Consider the following 20,355-nt stretch of genomic DNA (forward strand, 5'->3'; position numbering starts at 1 on the left):
ATCAGAAGCCCATGCACCGCAACAAAGAGTAGACCCCGCTCGCCGCAACTAGAGAAAGCCTGCGTGCAGCAACGAAGACCCAACACAGCCAAAAATCAATACATAAAATAAATTAAAAAAAAAAAAAGAAATACTCAGATTTTGGAATTATGAAACAGGGATAGAAAAATAGCTATGAAAAAAAAATAGCTATGATTAAGATATTAAACTATTTACTGGAAAAGGTAGACAACATACACATGCAGATGAGGAATTTGGGCATAAATATGGAAACTCCCAAAAAAAGGCAATTGGAAAAGTTAGAAATGAAAAACATGATATCAGAGGTAAGGATTTCCTTCAATGGGCTTATAAGCATACTGGATACAAAGGAAATAATCAGTAAACCTGAAGAAACACTTCCAATATTTCTAATGCCAAAACCCATACTCCTTCCCTTATAAATACCTGTGTTTTTCCATTGGAATTCCTCAAGGCTTGTTTCTCTTCTCTGTGTTTTATGTGATTCCATCCAAATTTCTATATCCACCTAAAACATCTCTGAGCTCCAGGCTTGACAATTCCATCTGGCTGTCTAATAGGAATCTCAAAATTAACATGGCCTGGGACTTCCCTGGTGGTCCAGTGGTTAAGACTCTGTGGTCGCAATGCAGGGGGGACCAGGATAGATCCCTGGTCAAGAGAATTAGATCCCGCATACCACAACGAAGATCCCACACGTGGCAACGAAGATCCTGCGTGCCGCAATTAAGACCCAGCGCAGACAAACAAATAAATATTAAAAAAAAAATTAACATGGCCCAAGCTGAATTCCTGATTTCCCTTCACCCCCACCTTTTCCCCTAAACCTATTCTTCTCCAGCTTATTTAATAGCACCAGCATTTTTAAAAAATTAATTAATTTTGGGCTGTGTTGGGTCTTTGTTGCTGCACACGGGCTTTCTTTAGTTGTGTCGAGTGCGGGCTGCTTTTTCTTGTGGCGCGCAGGCTTCTCATTGCGGTGGCTTCTCTTCTTGCGGAGCACGGGCTCTAGGCGCACAGGCTTCAGTAGTTGTGGCACGCGGGCTCTAGAGCTCAGGCTCAGTAGTTGTGGCGCACGGGCTTAGTTGCTCTGCGGCATGTGGGATCTTCCCGGACCAGGGCTCGAACCCGTGTCCCTTGCATTGGCAGGCGGATTCTTAACCACTGCGCCACCAGGGGAGCCCCTAGCACCAGCATTTTGTTTAATAGCACTATTTAATGCACCTAGTTGCTCAGGCCAAAATCAAGGAGGCTATCTTTATTCTATTTTGCTCTTTTTCTCCCTCCCTACATGGAATACATCAGTAAGTCCACACTTTACCTCCAAAAAACATCCTGAATACATACATTTATTTTGATCACGAGACAGGAGGGACAAAGTTGTGCTTACGAGCATGGATGCCATACCCAGACTTGCTTCAGTTCAAATCCCAGCTTTCCCACTTACTAGTTGTGGACAAGTTTCTTAACTACCCTATGCCTCAGTTTCATCATTTGTAAAGAGGGGATAACAAAAGTACCTATTTCATAGGACTGTTGTAAAGTAAGGATTAAATGAGTTAATAGAATGTAAAAGGGAGTGCCTGGCATATTTATGTAACATATAAATGTTAACAACTATTTTTACTGTTATTATCTCTTCCACTATCATTCTAATATAAGCTCTTATCATCATTTGCTTATACTACGGCAGTAGCCACCTAACGGGTTTCCCTCATTCTACTTTTGCTCATGCCTCTACTGTGCTCACTCTCCAGAGTTGCCTTTTCTTAAAAAGTAAGATCAAGTCACCCCCTAGCTTTGAAAAACCCTTCAAAAAATTCCCAATGCACTGAGGATACAGAATAAGTCACTCTCCTGCTTAACAAGAGTCCCCACACTCCCCAGCCAAGCAATCAAACACTTGGACACTTCTAGTTTATAGGCATCTCTTTCCACACACAAATACTCCAGAAAGGGCTCAATCAAATAGCATTTCACACAACAGCATCAACTCATGTAATTCAGATTATACCTGGTTGAGGTCAGCCTCAAGGAAAAGTAGCCTGGTGAGGAAAGTTGGAAGATGGGGGTCCTTCTAAGGCAGTGGGGGTGACAGCAAAAACAGAAAGAGGAAAGGAGAGAAAAGGAGAGTTGTGGGAGACTTTTACTTGCTTTGCAATTTTACTTCGTGCCCTGGGAGCAACAGATTTAATGCTATGAATCACTTATGCTGCCTTTGGTTCTTATATGAACAAAAAGCTGAGTTTCTACGACTGGTTTGGAAACTTCAGCTCCTAACCACTCTAGTTCATCACAAGGTCCTCTCCTCTGGGATGCAGAGAACAGAGAAAAGAAAAAAGAGTGGAAGAAAGACATCTTATGTCAAACTTGGGTAACCCTCCCACTCTGTAGCCTTCCTCCCATCATTACTACAAGAAGATGCAAGATAATTTACTTATTGCTGGGGATATGGACAACTTATGCCTGGAATTCCGGGTATTTAATAAATAATTCAGCAGTGATAATACGTGATAAAAATATAGGGAGGAGAGTATTATTTTGTATGAATTCATACCACAGCCCTGAATCATTCTGGAATGGTATTTTCACCTACCTTCTTCTCTTTCTGTTCCATACATCTTGTTCCCTTGTTCTGGAGGATTTGATTCCCATTAGGTTCTATAATTTAATCCATATTCATATAGAAACATTCTTTTAAAAATAATACAAAATTGACAAACAATTTTGGAAGACTAACAAAATTAGAAGATTAACAAAATTGACAAACCCTTAGCTAGACTAAGAAAAAAAGAGAGACGCAAACAGCTAATGAAAGAGAAGACATCACAACTGATGGCAGAGAAATAAAAAGGATTATAAGAGACTACTACAATTATATGCCAATAGATAAATACCTAGAAACATACAACCTACTAAAACTGAATCACGAAGAAATAAAAAATCTGAGTAGATCCAAAACTAATGAGAAGATTGAAGCAGGAATCAAAAACAGAAGAAAAGCCCAGGCAAAAACAGAAGAAAAGCCCAGGATCAGATGACTTCACTGGAGAATTCTACCAAGCATTTAAAGAAGAACTAACAATTCTTCCCAATTCTTCTAAAGAATCAAAGAGGGGGGAACACCCCCAAACTTATTCTATGAGGCCAGCATTACCCTGATACCATCACCAGAAAAAGACACTACAAGAAAACTACAGACCAATTTCCTCAACGAATACTGATACAAAAAATCTTAGAATACTACCAAATCAAAATCAACAGCACACTAAAATGATCATACACCATGACCAAATGGGATTTATCATTGGGATCCAAGGATATATATATGAAGATCAATCAATGTAATGCAACACATAAACAACGTGTTGCATGATCATCTCAATCAATGCAGAAAAGGCATTTGGCATAATTCAACACCCTTTCATGGGCTTTCCTGGTGGCACAGTGGTTAAGAATCCACCTGCCAATGCAGGGGACACGGGTTCGAGCCCTGGTCCAGGAAGATCCCACATGCCGTGGAGCAACTAAGCCCGTGCGCCACAACTACTGAGCCTGCGCTCTAGAGCCCGCGTGCCACAACTACTGAAGCCCATGAGCCTAGAGCCTGTGCTCCGCAACAAGAGAAGCCCGCACACCGCAATGAAGAGTAGACCCCGCTCGCCACAACTAGAGAAAGCCTGCGCGCAGCAACGAAGACCCAACGCAGCCAAAAATAAAAAAATAAAATAACAAAACAAAACACCCTTTCATGATAAAAACACTTAATAAAATAGGAAGAGAAGGAAATGACCTCAACATAATAAAAGTCCACAGCTAACATCATACTCAACGGGGAAAGACTGAAAGCTTTACCTCTAAAATCAGAAACAAAGGAAGGATGTCTACTCCAGCACTACCATTGATCACTCTACTGGAAGTTCTCGATGGAACAATTAGACAAGAAACAAAAAAGGTATACAAACTGGAAAAGAAGTAAAATTATCCTGGTTTGCAGATGACATATTATATATAAAACCTAAAGATTCCACCAACAAAAGAAAAGTTAGAACAAACGAATTCAGCAAAGTTGCAGGATATAAAATCAATACTCAAAAATCAGATGCATGTCTATATACTAACAATGACCAGTCCAAGAAGGAAATTAAGAATATCATTTACAATAGCATCAAAAACGATAAAATTCTTAGCAACAAACTCAAACAAAGAAGTTAAAGAGTTGTACACTGAAAGTTACAAAAGCACTGCTAAAAGAAATCAAAGATAATACAAATAAATGGAAAGACATTTCATGTTCATGGATTGAAAGACTTAATACTGTTAAAATGTTTACTTGCCCCTTACTATCCAAGGGGCGCAGTGGTTAAGAATCCACCTGCCAATGCAGGGGACACAGGTTTGAGCCCTGGTCTGGGAAGATCCCAGATGCTGCGGAGCAACTAAGCCCGTGCGCCACAACTACTGAGGCCTGCGCTCTAGAGCCTGCATGCCACAACTACTGAGCCGCACACCACAACTACTGAAGCCCCCGTGCCTAGAGCCCGTGCTCCGCAACAAGAGAAGCCTCCGTAATGAGAAGCCCACGTACCACAACGAAGAGTAGCCGCCACTTGCCATAAAAAGAGAAAGCCGGCACACAGCAACAAAGATCCAATGCAGGCAAAAATTTTAAAAATTAAAAAAAAAAAAAAGTTAGAGTCTGTCATACAGAGTGAAGTAAGTCAGAAAGAGAAAAACAAATACAGTATGCTAACACATATATACGGAATCTAAGGAAAAAAAAAAAAAAGGCCATGAAGAACCTAGTGGCAAGACGGGAATAAAGACACAGACCTACTAGAGAATGGACTTGAGGATATGGGGAGGGGGTGGGGTGAGATGTGACAGGGTAAGAGAGTGTCATGGACATATATACACTACCAAATGTAAAATAGATAGCTAGTGGGAAGCAGCCACATAGCACAGGGAGATCAGCTCGGTGCTTTGTGACCACCTAGAGGGGTGGGATGGGGAGGGTGGGAGGGAGGGAGATGCAAGAGGGAAGAGAAATGGGAACATATTGTATATGTATAACTGATTCACTTTGTTATAAAGCAGAAGCTAACACACCATTGTAAGGCAATTATACTTCAATAAAGATGTTAAAAAAAAAAAAAAAGGCTAGGGGCTTCCCTGGTGGCGCAGTGGTTGGGAATCTGCCTGCCAATACAGGGGACACGGGTTCGAGCCCTGGTCTGGGAGGATCCCATATGCTGCAGAGCAACTAGGCCCGTGAGCCACAACTACTGAGCCTGCGCGTCTGGAGCCTGTGCTCCACAACAAGAGAGGCTGCAACAGTGAGAGGCCCGTGCACCGCGATGAAGAGTGGCCCCCGCTCGCCGCAACTAGAGAAAGCCCTGGCACAGAAACGAAGACCCAACACAGCCATAAATAAATAAATGAATAAATAAATTAAAAAAAAAAAAAAAAAAAAAAAAAAAAAAAGGCTATACTCTCCAAAGTGATCTACGACTCAATGGACTTCCTATCAAAATGTAATGGCATTTGTTTCAGAAATAGAAAAAAAAATCCTAAAATTCATATGAAATCTCAAGGGACCCTGAGTAGCCAAAACAATCTTGAAAAGGAAGAACAAACTTGGAGGTCTCACATTCCCAGATTTCAAAACATACTACAAAGCAACAGAAATTAAGACTGGCATAAAGACAGATACATAAGCCAATGAATAGAGAACCGAGAAATAAACTCTTGCACATAGGGCCAAATGATTTTCAACAAGGATGCCAAGACCATTCAATAGGGAAATGACAGTCTCTTCAACAAATGGTTTTAGAAAAAATGGGTATCTATATGCAAAAGTATGAATAGAGTTGGATTCTTACATCATATACAAAAATTAACTTGAAATGAATGAAAGACCTAAATGTGAGACCTGAACCCATTAGACTCCCAGAAGAACATGGAGAAAAAGCTTCAGGACATTGGACTTGGCAATGACTTCTTGGACATGACACCAAAAGCACCGGACAAAGATCAAAATTAGAAAATGAGAATACATGACCAAAGTAAACAATCAACAGTGAAAAGGCAACCTACAGAATAGGAGAAAATATTTGCCAATCATATATCTGATGAGGGGTTAATATCCAGAAAATATAAGGAACTTCTACAACTCAACAACAAACAAATACCCTGATTAAAAAATGGGCAAAGGACTTGAATAGACATTTCTCCAAAGAAGATATATAAATAGCCAATAGGCACATGAAAAGATGCTCAACATCACTAATCATTAGGGAAATGAAAATCCAAACCAAAACAAGGTATCATTTCATACCCATCAGGATGCCCACTACCAAAAGAACAGAAAAAAACAAGTGATCAAGAGGACAGGGAAAAGTTGAAACCCTTGTGTAGTCTAGACGCTAACGTAAAATGGTGCATCCATTATGGAAAACAGTGTGGAGGTTCCTGCACAAATTAAAAATAGAATTACCATACGATCCAGAAATTCTACTTCTGGGTATATATCTAACATAATTCAAAGCAAGATCTTGAAAAGTTATTTGTATATCTGTGTTCACTGCAGCATTATTCACATGGCCAAGAGGTAGAAGGAAGCCAAACGTCCATCAACAGATTAACTGATAAAGAAAGGGTGGTATATACATACAATGGAGTATTACATAGCCTTAAAAAAGGGGAAATCCTGTCATATGCCACAACATAAATGAACCTTGAAGACATTATGCTAAGCGAAATAAACCAGTCACAAAAGGACAGATACCATACGTTCCCTCTCACAGGAAGTATCTCTCTAAAGTAGTCCAAGTAATAGAAACAGAAAATAGAAAAGTGTGTACCAAGGGCTAGAGGTTTGCTGTACAACAATGTGAATATACTTAACACTACTGAACTGTATACTTAAAAAATGGTTAAGGGCTTCTCTGCCAGCGCAGTGGTTAAGAATCCGCCTGCCAGTGCAGGGGACACAGTTCGAGCCCTGGTCCAGGAAGATCCCACATGCCGCGCAGCAACTAAGCCCGTGAGCCACAACTACTGAGCCTGCGGCTCTAGAGCCCGTGAGCCACAACTACTTAAGCCAGTGAGCCACAACTAATGAAGCCCGTGCACCTAAAGCCCGTGCTCCACAGCAAGAGAAGCCACCACAATGAGAAGCCCACACGCAGCAACAAAGACCCAATGCAGCCAAAAATAAATAAATAAATAAATAAATAAATAAATAAATAAATATTTTAAAAAATGGTTAAGATGGTAAATTTAGTATTGTGTTTTTTATCCCAATAACACAATAAAATAAAAATAAATAAATAATACCTTAAGACTAGGATAAAATATTTGTAAAAGACCCATCTGAAAAAGGACTGTTATCCAAAATATACCAAAAAAAAAAAAACTATTAAAACTCAACAACATGAAAATGAACAATCTGATAAAAAAATGGGCAAAAGACCTAATAGATACCTCATTAAAGAAGATATTCAAATGGCAAGTAAGCATATGAAAATATGTTCAACGCCATATGTCATTAGGGAATTGCAAATTAAGACAAAAATGAGATACCACTATACACCCATCAGAATGGCCAAAATCCAGAACAGTGACAACGAATGCTGGCCAGGATATGGAGTAACAGAACTCTCATTCACTGTTTATGGGAATGCAAAATGGGTAGCTATGTTGGAGACAGCCTGGAAGTTTCTTGTGAACTAAACATACTCTTACCATATGATCCAGTAATCACACTACTTGGTATTTACCAAAATGAACTGAAATCTTATGTCCACACAAAAACCTGCACATGGATGTTTACAGCAGTTTTATTTGTAATTGCCAAAACATGGAAGCACCCAAGATGTCCTTCAGTAAGTGAATGGATAAATAAACTGGTACATCTAGACAAAGAAATATTATTTAGTGCAAAAAGAAATGAGCTATCAAGCCATGAAAAGACGGAGGAAACTTAAATGCATATTACTAAGTGAAAGAAGCCAATTTGAAAAAGCTACATACTGTATGGTTTTCACTACATGACACTATGAAAAAAGGCAAAACTATGGAGACAGTAGAAAGAAGAGTGGTGACCCAGGGTTGGAGGGAGGGATGAATAGGCAGAGCACAAAGGATGGTTAGGGCAGTGAAATGATTCTGTATGATACTATAGTGTATAGGTCATTATACATTTGTTCAGACTCACTGAATATGTAACACCAAGAGTGAACCCTAATCAAAACTATGGACTTTGGGTTATAATGATGTGCCACTGGAGGTTCATTGATTATAACAAATATGCCACTCTGGTGGGGGATAATGATTATGAGGAAGGTTGCACCTGTGTGGAGAAAGGGGTGTATGTCAACTCCATAATTTCTGTTCAATTTTGCTGTGAACTTAAAACTGCTCTAAAAAGTAAAGCTTACTGTTAATTAAAATAAAATCTGTTGGGAACAAAAAATATTATTTGATGTGGACAAGTCTAAAATTTTATCAACAGGACTCTTATTGGGTAATACGAAACAATGATTAATTTGGATAAAAAATTAAATTGCCTGAGATATTAAAAAATAACAATACCTTAGAACTATCATACGTTGCTGGTGGAATATAAAATGGTATATAGCTGCTGCGGAAAACAGTTTGGTGGTTCATGAAAAAGTTAACCATAGAGTCACCACATGACCTAGCAATTCTACTCCTACGTATATACCCAAAAGAATGGAAAACAGGTGTTCAAACAAAAACTTGTACATGAATATTCATACTACCAATATTCCTAATAGCCAAAAGGTAGAAAAAACCTAAAATGTCCATCAACTGATGAATGGATAAACAAAATATGGTATAGCTATATGATGGTGTATTATTCAATCATCAAAAGGAATGAAGTACGGATACATGCCACAACATGAATGAACCTCAAGAACATAACAATAAGTGACAGAAGCCAGACATAAAGGCCACATAGTATATGATTCCATTTATATGAAATATCTAGAATAGGTAAACCCACAGAGACAGAAAGGAGATTAGTGGTTGCCAGGACCTGGGTGAGGGAGGAATGCAGCATGACTACTTAATGGCTATGGGGGTTTCCCTTTCCGGGTGATGAAAATGTTCTGGAACTAGACAGTGTTGATGGTTGCACAGCACTGTGAATGTACGAAATGCCACTGAATTGTACATTTTAAAATGATGTGTTCTTACTGTAATTTTAAAAAAGAATGAACTACAAAACAATACCTTGATTTTTTCACTCTCTTTTCTCACTCGCTTTGCATTTTCAATAATGTAAACAGTGCTCTTGTTGACTTCATTGTCAGCTCTGTGCCTGAGCCAATCTTCATATCCCTAGAAGGATAAAAATAAGGACATAATCAAGCTCACATAATGAAGTAAAATTGTTAATAAATTTCTATAACCCCCTCTATGAGTCACCAGCAGGTATTTATACTTACAGTATTAATTTCAACTCAGAATGCTAAAGAGACAACACTGTAAATTTTTGCAGCAAAAACTAAGATATGCTTTCAAAATATCCTTTATAGCTTTATTGCATTAAAAGGTTCCTGCATTCTATAGATAAGTATTAATAAAAACACAGGCATTCTTCAATTGTGAAGGACTATGATTTATTTTTCTAATTCTGCTCTTATTCAAGTTAATGTTAATTTTTTCTACTCTTTAATTTGAAAAAAGTTTTATTTTCTTATAGACCGAATCACTTAAATATGTTCTTGTATAGTAGACTGTTGGAGTGATCATCTCTGAGGAAATATAATTCCTCCCCAGGGACAGAGAATAGAAAAGGCAAGGAGGATTATTTTGGAACAGTATCTATCTAAAACTGTTGTTTTAGAGAACGACGGTTAAACTTCTCCACTGACTTGGTGACAAAAGAAAATACAAATTGTTGTTCATTTTGTAGAGTTAGAAGTAATCAGAGTTCATTTTCCTTTGGGCTTCCTTTGGTCTAGAGTAAATTTAAGCCAAAAGAACTAAGGATGGAGGACGTTCATTTGTTTTAGCATGATCTCCTTCTTTTTTTACATCACTTTGCTTTTTTTCTTTATAATAATGAGTGTACCTTTTCAAATCTAACTGTGTGAAAAATCTCTTGCTCGCCTTCCCCTTTTTTTCTCAGCTGCTATATATTCATTCCTCTTCTGTCCTTCTTTATGGCAATGTTAGGCTATCACTTCATATGGTACTTTCTGTGATGACAGTGAGGAAAGAAAGGCCCCAACATGAACTAGTACTGGGAGTAAACTGAATCAGTAAGAGCTTTTGAAAACCATACAGGCTATTCTTGGAACCAGAAATTCTATGATGTTAAAGAAAATAATCCTAACAGCCTAAGGAAATAACATTCCAAAAGTCTTTATTTAGCAACCAAACACTTGATAAAATATTCTTGCAGTTCCTGGTAAGCAAGATAGAAGACCAGATAACCCCAAGAGGAAACATAACCATGTTCCCAATATTGTTAAGCAAACAGTTGGGAAGTTTTGGGGGATACTTTTTAAAGTACTTTTGATAAGTACTGTCTAAAAGTATCCTTGTAACCTGTCAGGTCCTATGGACTCTCCGATTACATGATAAACATTGCTAACCCACCCCTTCACCTCCAGTTTCCTGTTTCCATTTTCAATTTCATCTGGAATTTTTCAAAGGGACTATCATAAACCGTGACAGGTATGAACTTTGACAAGAAACAAGAATAAAAGTCTCTTCTACCCACGACCCCCTTCAGCAGCATCAGGAAAGACAACAAAATTAAAGTAAGAAACTCAAGTATGCTCTTGAGTTCTTTGCTATAGGCAGCAATTTAAAAAGTCCACAAGAATGGGAATTTTTCAGACAGATATAGCACATTGAAAAATGTAATGCACATTAAAAATTCACCTCACACTTCCCCACTGAGCTGCACCTTCCACTTACTCTCCTTTTAGGGTTATATTCCGCCCCCCCACCAGACACACAAATAGGAGGAAAGGAGCAAAGAAATTAAAGATGCACCTTACAATCATTTTCATGTGTTTTCAATAAGAACCAAATATAAACTAAATTCATCAAGGATACCCACTCTATATAAATGTGAAAAAGAACCTTTGACAATGAAATTCAAATCAGACAGCACTGAAATGCAATTATAATTGTAAATTAGAAATTTACCTGTTTGATGGCTGTAACAGTTATAACAAAGAAAAGTGGAAGTCCACTGGTAACTGGGCTAGTTGGTGTGTCTACTGTGACCTAGGTAAAGAAATGAAATTGAAAGTAAAATGAAAATAAGCCATTAACTCATATGCAGCACTTACATGCTACAAACATTTCAGAAAGAAAGGCAGACAAAGCATATTCTGGTAGCAGGGTGAATGTTAACTTTCATTAAAACAAAAGCAATCCACATAGCTGTTAGTTTAAGAAAATAGTTCTAAATTTAGGCTTAGTTTTCATCCCAGCTTGAACTAACCCCTTGACTGAAATACATCCATTCATTTACCATCTATTTGTTGAGCACCATTCTGTCAGCCTCTGTGCTATTATCAGCCAGGCTCTAGAGATGCTGTTTTATTTTAAACAAGATGGAGAAAAGTCCCTGCCCTCATAGAGCTGGCAGCTTACAATGAAAACCAGACATTAAAACAAGTGAGACACTGAGATTTGAAGAGTAAATAGAAGTTAACTAGATGGAAGGGAGGGCCTTCCAGGTGCAGTGAAGGGTGTATAGGAAGTCTCTATGGTAGGAGGGCATGTGGCACCTGTAAGAAAATAAAGGAAGCCAGCGGCAAGAGAGCATGTGGTATGAGATGCAGACTAGTCTAGATGTTTTACTAGAGTTTTCTAGTAAAAGAGCTACTTTAGAAATATGTAAAATCATATGCATCTTAAAATATAATATTAGTACTTTAACAAGTCTTATTATAATAAGCCCTGAGCCCTGAAACAACTTTTTAATCACAGGGCATTTTAAGGTTAGAAATGGATTGAAACTTGGTTAAGGAAATTAAGTTTCTAATGGAGCTCTTACCTGTACAAGGAAAATGATGAGAAAATAAAAATTTGCAATTCTTCTAAACTGTTCAAACAGATTCTTTGGGAGGAAATTCCAAAGTGTATACTGTAAGGGGAGAAGAAAAAAAAAGATTATTAGAAAGGAAACTTGAAAAATACTAATGATAATGACTCATGATTCCAAATTATCACAACACTTTGAAAGCATGTTAAAACCCAAACCTCATACATATGAATAAGCGTGTACTTAGAGGTAGAGTATATAAACATTCTTTTCAGGAGTGAAGTTTTCACTTGGAGCATTCCAATTGGGCCATCTAGTCCCACAGCTTTGCTTTCCCCGACCCGATCTAAATTAGGTTCCCTGTTATCTGCTCTCATATCATCCTATACTTCTCTGATAACACTCGTTTCAGTGAATAATTATATGTGTGCATAATTTAATTAAAGTTCCTCCCTCAATAGGCAATGAGATCTATAAGGGCAGACCTCATCTGTCTTTTTATTACTTTTTCTCCAACACCTAGCACAATGCCTGACATAAAGTAGACAATAAATTAGTTGGATGAGTGAATGTACTAATTTAATTAATTCCTTTGGCTGAGCTAACCTCTGGAATCTTGATCATCATCACAAGTATAATTCTGTCCCTATCACCGCTTCCCACCTCTGTGACAGCTGAGGTGTACACATAACCTTGGGTCATAGAGGGCTTTCATTTTAATCAACAACACACCACCCTGCGCTTTGGTAACTGGTAATAGGTAAAGGTTTCAATGCTAAATTGTACATGGGCAGGTGGAGAAAACTCTTGGGCCATCTGTCAAATCACAAAGACCTTCTCACTGATACCTCAAGCTCAAGGACTAGGTAATTTTAAAGTCACCAGTAGTTGGATTTTCTAGATGTCTTAATAAAGAAGACCAGAAACCAGAAAGAAAGAAATGTTTCTTAACCTAAAGATCTAAATTTATACTTGAATGGTCTCCATATGTGAGAAAATGTCCATTATATTAGGTAAGGTGACTGAAAAAGCCAAAGTTGTAGAGCATGATACGACAGATGGGGATTTACTACTAACCTCTCTTTAAAAGGTGTATGGGCTCAAGGTTCCGCTAACCTAGAAGGTTCTTCCCCCAGGGTTCACAGAAGTGCCTCAGGGAAGCCCATTCAAAATGAAGTGCATAATTGTGTGTGGATGTGTATCACTTGGGAGAAGAGAGTCCACAGTTTTCAGATTCCCAAGGCAGCTTGTGACCAAAAATAAAAGGGATCAAAACCACAGATCCAGTCACTTTGAAGCAGCCGTAGTTCAGATCAGCACTTAACTGTCCTGATAACTGAAGGTCAATTTTCTAAAACAACAAACTAAACTCCAACAACAGGCTAACAGCTGAGCTTCTAGCTTGTTGACCTTCTGTTCCTTAAGTAAAGGGTTTTTAATTAAACAAACAAACATTAGGGACTGTTAGAGTCCTCTGTGGGGTGTTAATACATTGAAAGAGAACATTTTTTGTTGCTGTTTCCAGGCCCCCACTGTTTGTTTACCTGTGTTTCACTAAAGGAACTGCTTCCTTGAGGAACTCTGGTTATTCTCTTTATAGGAAACTATGGCAACATGCCCTCTTCTTTCCTATATCAGGTCATGAACTGCTAAGAGGTCAGGGAGCATATCATACATATCATAAGATCACTTCCCTTCTGTACCTACAACAGTGTTCAGCATGTAGAAGGCATACAAGAAATTTTGATTAAAACCTGTGTTTTGGCTATTTCCTCCACTGCTCTAACTAAAAAGCAAATTCAACCTCTCATCTCTTTATTATAATACAAATGCAATATAGCATACATTATTTCAATGCAGTTTTCTAGTAAAACTAGAACTAGATTATGCTCACAAGAGTCATCCCACTTGGTGTGCAGTGCATTTCAGTTCAATTCAGCAAGCACCTACTGTGTGCCAGGCAGTGGTCCAGATAACAAAGATTTTAGCAGGTGCAATAAAGATCAAGATATGGCTTTTCTACCCAGAAGGAATTTATGTTATAGTCAAAAAGACAATCATGTATTCACTCAATTTAATGTGGTAAATGTCATAAAACTAGCATGAGCAAAATGCTATGGGGATACAGTAGAAGTTATGATTTTTTTCCTACCCAGGAGAAGCTTGAGAAGGCTTCAAAGAGCAGGTGACTTCTGAACTGAGCCTTGAAAGATTAGAGGGAGTTTACGTGGTAAAGAACCCAATGCAAGAAGGCACAGAGCCATGTAAAAGGAGATTGAACCCATGATCCTCTCTCTGTTCCTCAAATCTAGTTCTCTTTCAGGATGTCCTATTTCAGTGAATGACAAGAACGTCTACTCAGCCATGTTATTCAGATACTTGGAAGACACCTTTAACCACCGGTTACAAGAAATTCCTTACCAGTCCTGCTATTTTTGCTTCCCATATATCTCTGGGACATCTTTCCGTATTTGCTACCACCGTTGTCCAAGCCATCATCTCTTACCTGGATTACTGCACTGGCCTCCTAAATGGACTCCTTGCCTCCACTTTTGTTCCCTTCCATTCCATTTTCCACAAACCAATGAGAATGACCTTTTCAAAATGTGGTTCTGTTCGCATGACCTCTCCCTGCCTAAAAGCTTCATTTATTTCCCACTGTTTGTGAGATAAAGAATGAACTTTAGTCTAGATGCAGACTAAGAAAAGAGTTTTCTAATTAAAACTGAAATTGAATTAAAGCCACATTAATACCAAGTTACCAAGTTCAAATTGACTTGTTTACCTAAAAAGTGGACTCTCAGACTTAGTCAGTTGCTACAAGCCAAAAACAATGTTAACTCACAGGAATAAGATGTTTACAGCATTTGTTTCATACACAATGATGAAAATGGAGTTTTTTTTGGTCATAAGTCAGTTCTTGCTCAGAGAAGTCAGTAAGTGGATTCCTATACTATCTTAATGTGCAACCATAAACTTAAAAAGCAACCGTGACATTTAGAACATGCTTTAAAAGTTTCTACAGAAAAATGCCAGCTTTCCAAGTATATGCAATGCATTTTTTCATCTTCTCTATAGTGAATTAAATAATTGGTACACAAATGTGGCCTCTGATGTGAAAAAACTGTGGGTCACCCCCTCACACATCTATCACCTAATTTAATTTGAAATCAAAACCATATAACTTTGATAAATAACTTTCCTAATTTAAAGGAGGGAGTATGAAATGAACCTCAGTTTTGAAAGTCTATTAAATTGAAAAATTCAAACAAAAGGAGGCTTTAGAACATTACTTGTTTGTACCCAAAGTCCAAAAATTTTCCAATTTAGCCTTAAAAATGCTGATGGGGAAGCTAAAGCTCCAAATAACTTGTTCTAATATTTCTGTGTATCACGAGAAAACAGGGGAGCAGCTAAAAAACGAAGTAGTAACTATTTAAAATAACAAAGTTAACAACCAGTTGTGAAGGGGCTAGCAGAAGGAGCACTGACTTTTCTAACTACTGGGATTTGGATGTGATGGAACAAAATCACTAAACTTGAAGATTAGTTGTAAATAAGCACCCGGTTGTAAATAAGCAGAGCTGTAGCTTGAATAACTGTTCACTTTGCTAAATGACTGTATCCACTTTATTATCAACTCTCCTTGATGTAGGCATTAAATCCAATTTTGAGCATCACAGCAGTCTACTTCCATTTTCATTACCGATGTCAAGCAGAACTTTCTCATTTTTAAAGTATCACTCTTTCTAGCATAAATTTAGAACAGCAAAAGGAGTTACCAAGACAGTACTGCATTAGGATTTAGTAACTTTAGCTAAAAAGGCACCTTCAGGGAGTTCGATAAGATGCAAAGACATGTCTAATAAATTCTACTGATGGTTCTGACTTTTAAAATGAGGGAAAATGCTAGTGTAATTTTAGGCTTGAAACTTTAAGACATTCTTTCACATAGGAGTAAGTTTAACCTTGGGCATAGCTTCAAAGAGCTAGGTGGAGCTCCCTGATTCTTATCCCACTGAAGGGCCTTCAAGATGAGGCTCAGGATTTTTAAAGGAAAAAAAATGTAGAACAGAGAAATAAGATGGAAGCTAAAGATCTTAAAGATCTAGCTCCTTTTGCTACAGAAGGGGATTTCCAAGTTTTGTACCAGCTATAAAATTCTGATGATTCCCAAAGTCCCTGCAGAGTGTTCTAAAGTAGGAAGGCCAAAGAGAGCAAGTTTTTCTAAAGAAAGTGTTTGTGTTCCCAAAAGAAGAAAAGGACACTAATTTTATAAGTAAATAAAAACAAATTTTTATCAAAGTGTTTATCTTCAGTGTTCCTCGTATTAACAGGACTTATTCCCAATGATATTACATTACTGATGTCATTTGTAGACAAACAAACAAAAAGCACCCAATTAAGAGAAAGTTATTTTTATTACTGAATGGTTTAGAAAGGAAATCAACACTTGCTACATAGTTGGAAGGCAGCTAACATATTCTATAAATTACACATTTCCTCAATTAAAAGATTCTGGTGCAAATACAATCAGCCAAAGGGCAATGTGAGGAAGACAAAGTCAAATTATGAAACTCTTTTTCTCTCCAGACTGGACCTGAAGGCCTCTTTTCAAGAGAGATCACTCCACACATTTGAACACAGGAGACTGAGGAAATCATGAGTACTGCTCAGGACTGCAGTAATAATAATAATAATCACAGAAACATAAATAACAATAGCAGCTACCATCTACTGAGTTGTTACTACATGCCAAGCACAGTGCTTAAATGCTTTCTGTGGATTACTTTATTTCAGTCTTATCACAATCCTATGAGCTAAGTAGTTAATACCCCCATTTTACAGATAAGAAAATTGGGACACAGGAAGGTTATATGACTCACTTTAACTTCAAACCCAGGTCTTCTGTCTGTAAGGGTGAAGCTCTTTACCACTACACTATACGCTGTTTTCTTATAACTATTCATTGTACTAAAATTTCATTCTTTTTGTGAAGTTAGTATACTGTCAATTCCTCTTTTTCTGCTCTAGAGCTGTTACGAAAAATAGATCAGCTAATACGCAGTTAACTAGACAAACTGTAAATATAAAATATTTACAGAGAAAAAAGACATGTGTTAGTCGATCAATGTAGAAACGTTCACTTCTTTATTCTGGTTTCTAAAACACATACATATATACTGTATAGGCAGATCTGTTTAGAAATAATTTATATTTGCCCATGAATTTCCGACTATTTAAAAAAATATCCTATTGCATTGTTTTGCGTATTGGCAAAACTGAAGTTAAATAAAATATGAAAAATATTCTATTCTATTAAATATTCTATTAAACAAAAAGAGTTGAGAATTAACTGAGTCTTATATGTTCTTTTAATATGTAAAAATTCATGGTATATTACAACAAATCAATTATCACTAGTTCAGTGAAAAGTCACTTTACTATCGATGTGTCACTTTACCATCTTCCCCATAAAACACTATAGGAAACAATAATCCCCTAGAAAGTATTTTATATTTCACTTGATACAAAAGGAGAGAGAAAACTGAAGGAGGAGCCCAAATTGCAAAACGATGTGAAAACAGCTCTTTATTCAGAGCCACTAGACCTTATAAAGCAGTTCTGCCCCTGGCTTTATCACTAACTCTGCTTCGTGACCATGTCACTAACTTAATTTCTGTGGGTTTGCTTTCTCCATCTGTAAAATCAGCGAGTTGAACAAAAGGATCTCTTATGATGTTTCAGTTCTATAAGTCTATGATTCTGAGCCAAAGGACTACTATTGATTGTTTTCTTGAATACTACAGGGTGAGTCACAATTTTCAGTGAAAGAACTATTCACTATCTTGGGCACAGGTATGGAAACTTCTAGCTGAGGACAAATTTCTGCCATAAGGTTAAAGATTAACAGGAAACAGACATTTTATCCAAATACACTCAGTGTTCTATAGCCCAATAGATCTGCTCATTAGGCAATATAGTTTTCATTCATTCTGTCCGCATTTTACATGTTACTCTCCCAGCTAAGCATAATCTGTCTGTATTTTTTTTAACATCTTTATTGGAGTATAATTGCTTTACAATGGTGTGTTAGTTTCTGCTTTATAACAAAGTGAATCAGCTATACATATACATATATCCCCATGTCTCCTCCCTCTTGCGTCTCCCTCCCACCCTCCCTATCCCACCCCTCTAGGTGGTCACAAAGCACCGAGCTGATCTCCCTGTGCTATGCGGCTGCTTCCCACTAGCTATCTATTTTACATTTGGTAGTGTATATATGCCCATACAACTCTCTCACTTTGTCCCAGTTTACCCTTCCCCCTCCCCGTGTCTGTATTGTATCACTACCCAAAGAGAAATCACATGTACGTTTGAAAACCAAAATGTTAAGTTTGCAAAGGAAGGGCATAATTTTGTGTTTCAGGTCCTCGCTGTTTGCCAACATGCAGTGAACCAACTGTCACCAACATGTGAGATCTACCTTACCAAGTTGCATTAGGAAGTGAGGAAAATTATCAAGATCTGTGCCATGCTATAAGAGATAGCAGTGGGCCAGCAATCTAGCACCTAGCACCTAACCTAGTCAGTCAAAGGTAAAGATAAAGATAAGCAAACTAATACTTGTAGAATGATGACTACTGGGTACTAGGATCTACAAAGAACGCTATCACATAAGCTCTATTTCACTAATGAGGACATTCAGACTGAGAGATTAATTTGGCCAAAGTCGCACAGCTAGTAAATGATCAGGCCAGGATTTAAACAGGTCTTCAGACTTTCAGGCCACTCCTTTTAGTATTACACAGTGCTAAAGTAAGATGATTATTCAAATGGTAACACAGCTACAGTGATTGAACCCTTAACTGTTTAAGCAGTGTACAGAACAGAATGTACCCGTTAGGACCCAGGAGTGTACTTGAGAAGCTCTGCAATGGAATAGAAAGAGACACAAATGTCATTCTAAGATAACACCCTCCAGAAGAATGTAAATTATTTACAACCCAGTCCGTCCACTTAAGGGCAATTCAGAAAGCTCTGGGCAAGTAAATAATTCCACTTTTAGCACACTTTAAGACTTAAAGTCATACATATAATCAACAGGCAATGTGAATCATAGTGGAGGGCAAGTAAATGATCTTTCAGCTGTAACAAGACAAAGAGATGCTTTTAAAAAAACTGCCTTTTGGTGGAATAATTACCACAGTTCGTCTATGATTGGTATAAGTGCACATCCAGGTATGCATATATAAATGTACCAGCTTCCAGCAAATATAAAAATAAGTATTATCTGGCTCACTATATGAACATCTATTGAGTTAAAAAACAACTTACCTTAGATGAGACTATTCTATTATCACAAAATTTTTGTGCAATGTATGCTTCTGTTTCTGAAACTGGATGATTGCCAACAAATACTGTGCGTGTACCAACTCGTTTCTCTTCTCCAGCACACTGACCAAGAGAAAGAGGAAAAGTCAGTTTTTCATCACATTTCTCCATGCTTCTACCAAGCTCAGAATTCTTGTCTTAACATGTTTGGCTATTGTCTAGAGAGAGAGAGTAGTAGGGGGAGAGGAGAAAACCTTGTTAGGAAATTCAAACTCCACTAAGCTCTTAGTTGCTGACTTAGTGAAGATTATTACTAAAAGTTTTGTTTGAGCCAACTGCTCTGAGGCCAACATTGCAATTCTAAATGTTTAAATTGAAGTAAGTATCCTAGAGAAACAGTATTTTTACTGCCAGTCATTTTTCTTTCATCCACAGAGTCTCAACCATCACTATCCCAGCAACATACTAACTTAGGAAAGGTCAGATTGGGAATATTTATTTTATTATACAACAACTACTGAGGACAACCTTTGTCAATTTCCTTACTAGACAGCAGAATGCTCTAAACACAAAATAATTGCTTATAAATACACAGGAATATACTGAATAGAATGGCTGCCTCTATGAATGGAATGATCAACTATTTCTACAAAGAAAAGTTGTAATTCTTTGGCTTTACAAAGAAAGACATTCTTTTGTGATCTCTCAGAGCCTACTGTCAAAAAGTCCCATTTCACACAATACAGCTCTAATGCCCCTTTTATATTTTTAAAAAAGAGGTTCATTGAATCTAGAAGTCGCAAGGTTGAGCTCCATTTTTACCTCACCCTTTTATTTCACTGAGGCTTCACTGTTTTCTTATCTTAAATCAGGATAATATACCTTCTTATATAAATCTGGGATAGTCTCTTTTGATGGTACTATTTTATCATGTTTGAGACAACCATTTTTTTAAGTAA

The 20,355-nt window shown here is 37.5% G+C and overlaps 1 protein-coding gene across 5 annotated transcripts in view; it reads right to left on the reverse strand.

The window, feature by feature from the left end:
* The window catches only part of ATP11C (ATPase phospholipid transporting 11C), a 167,102-nt gene that overhangs the window by 75,781 nt on the left and 70,966 nt on the right, over positions 1-20,355 (reverse strand). For all 5 annotated transcript variants that reach the window (XM_036840109.1, XM_036840108.1, XM_036840107.1 and 2 more), the window contains exons 2-5: positions 19,400-19,519; positions 12,074-12,163; positions 11,215-11,295; positions 9,283-9,390 (exon numbers count right to left, since the gene is read on the reverse strand). In XM_036840109.1, coding sequence (XP_036696004.1) covers positions 9,283-9,390; positions 11,215-11,295; positions 12,074-12,163; positions 19,400-19,519 — 399 coding nt within the window. The remainder of the gene's footprint in view (positions 1-9,282; positions 9,391-11,214; positions 11,296-12,073; positions 12,164-19,399; positions 19,520-20,355) is intronic.

This window comes from Balaenoptera musculus, chromosome X (genome assembly GCF_009873245.2).
Source record: "Balaenoptera musculus isolate JJ_BM4_2016_0621 chromosome X, mBalMus1.pri.v3, whole genome shotgun sequence".
Classification (NCBI taxonomy): domain Eukaryota; kingdom Metazoa; phylum Chordata; class Mammalia; order Artiodactyla; family Balaenopteridae; genus Balaenoptera; species Balaenoptera musculus.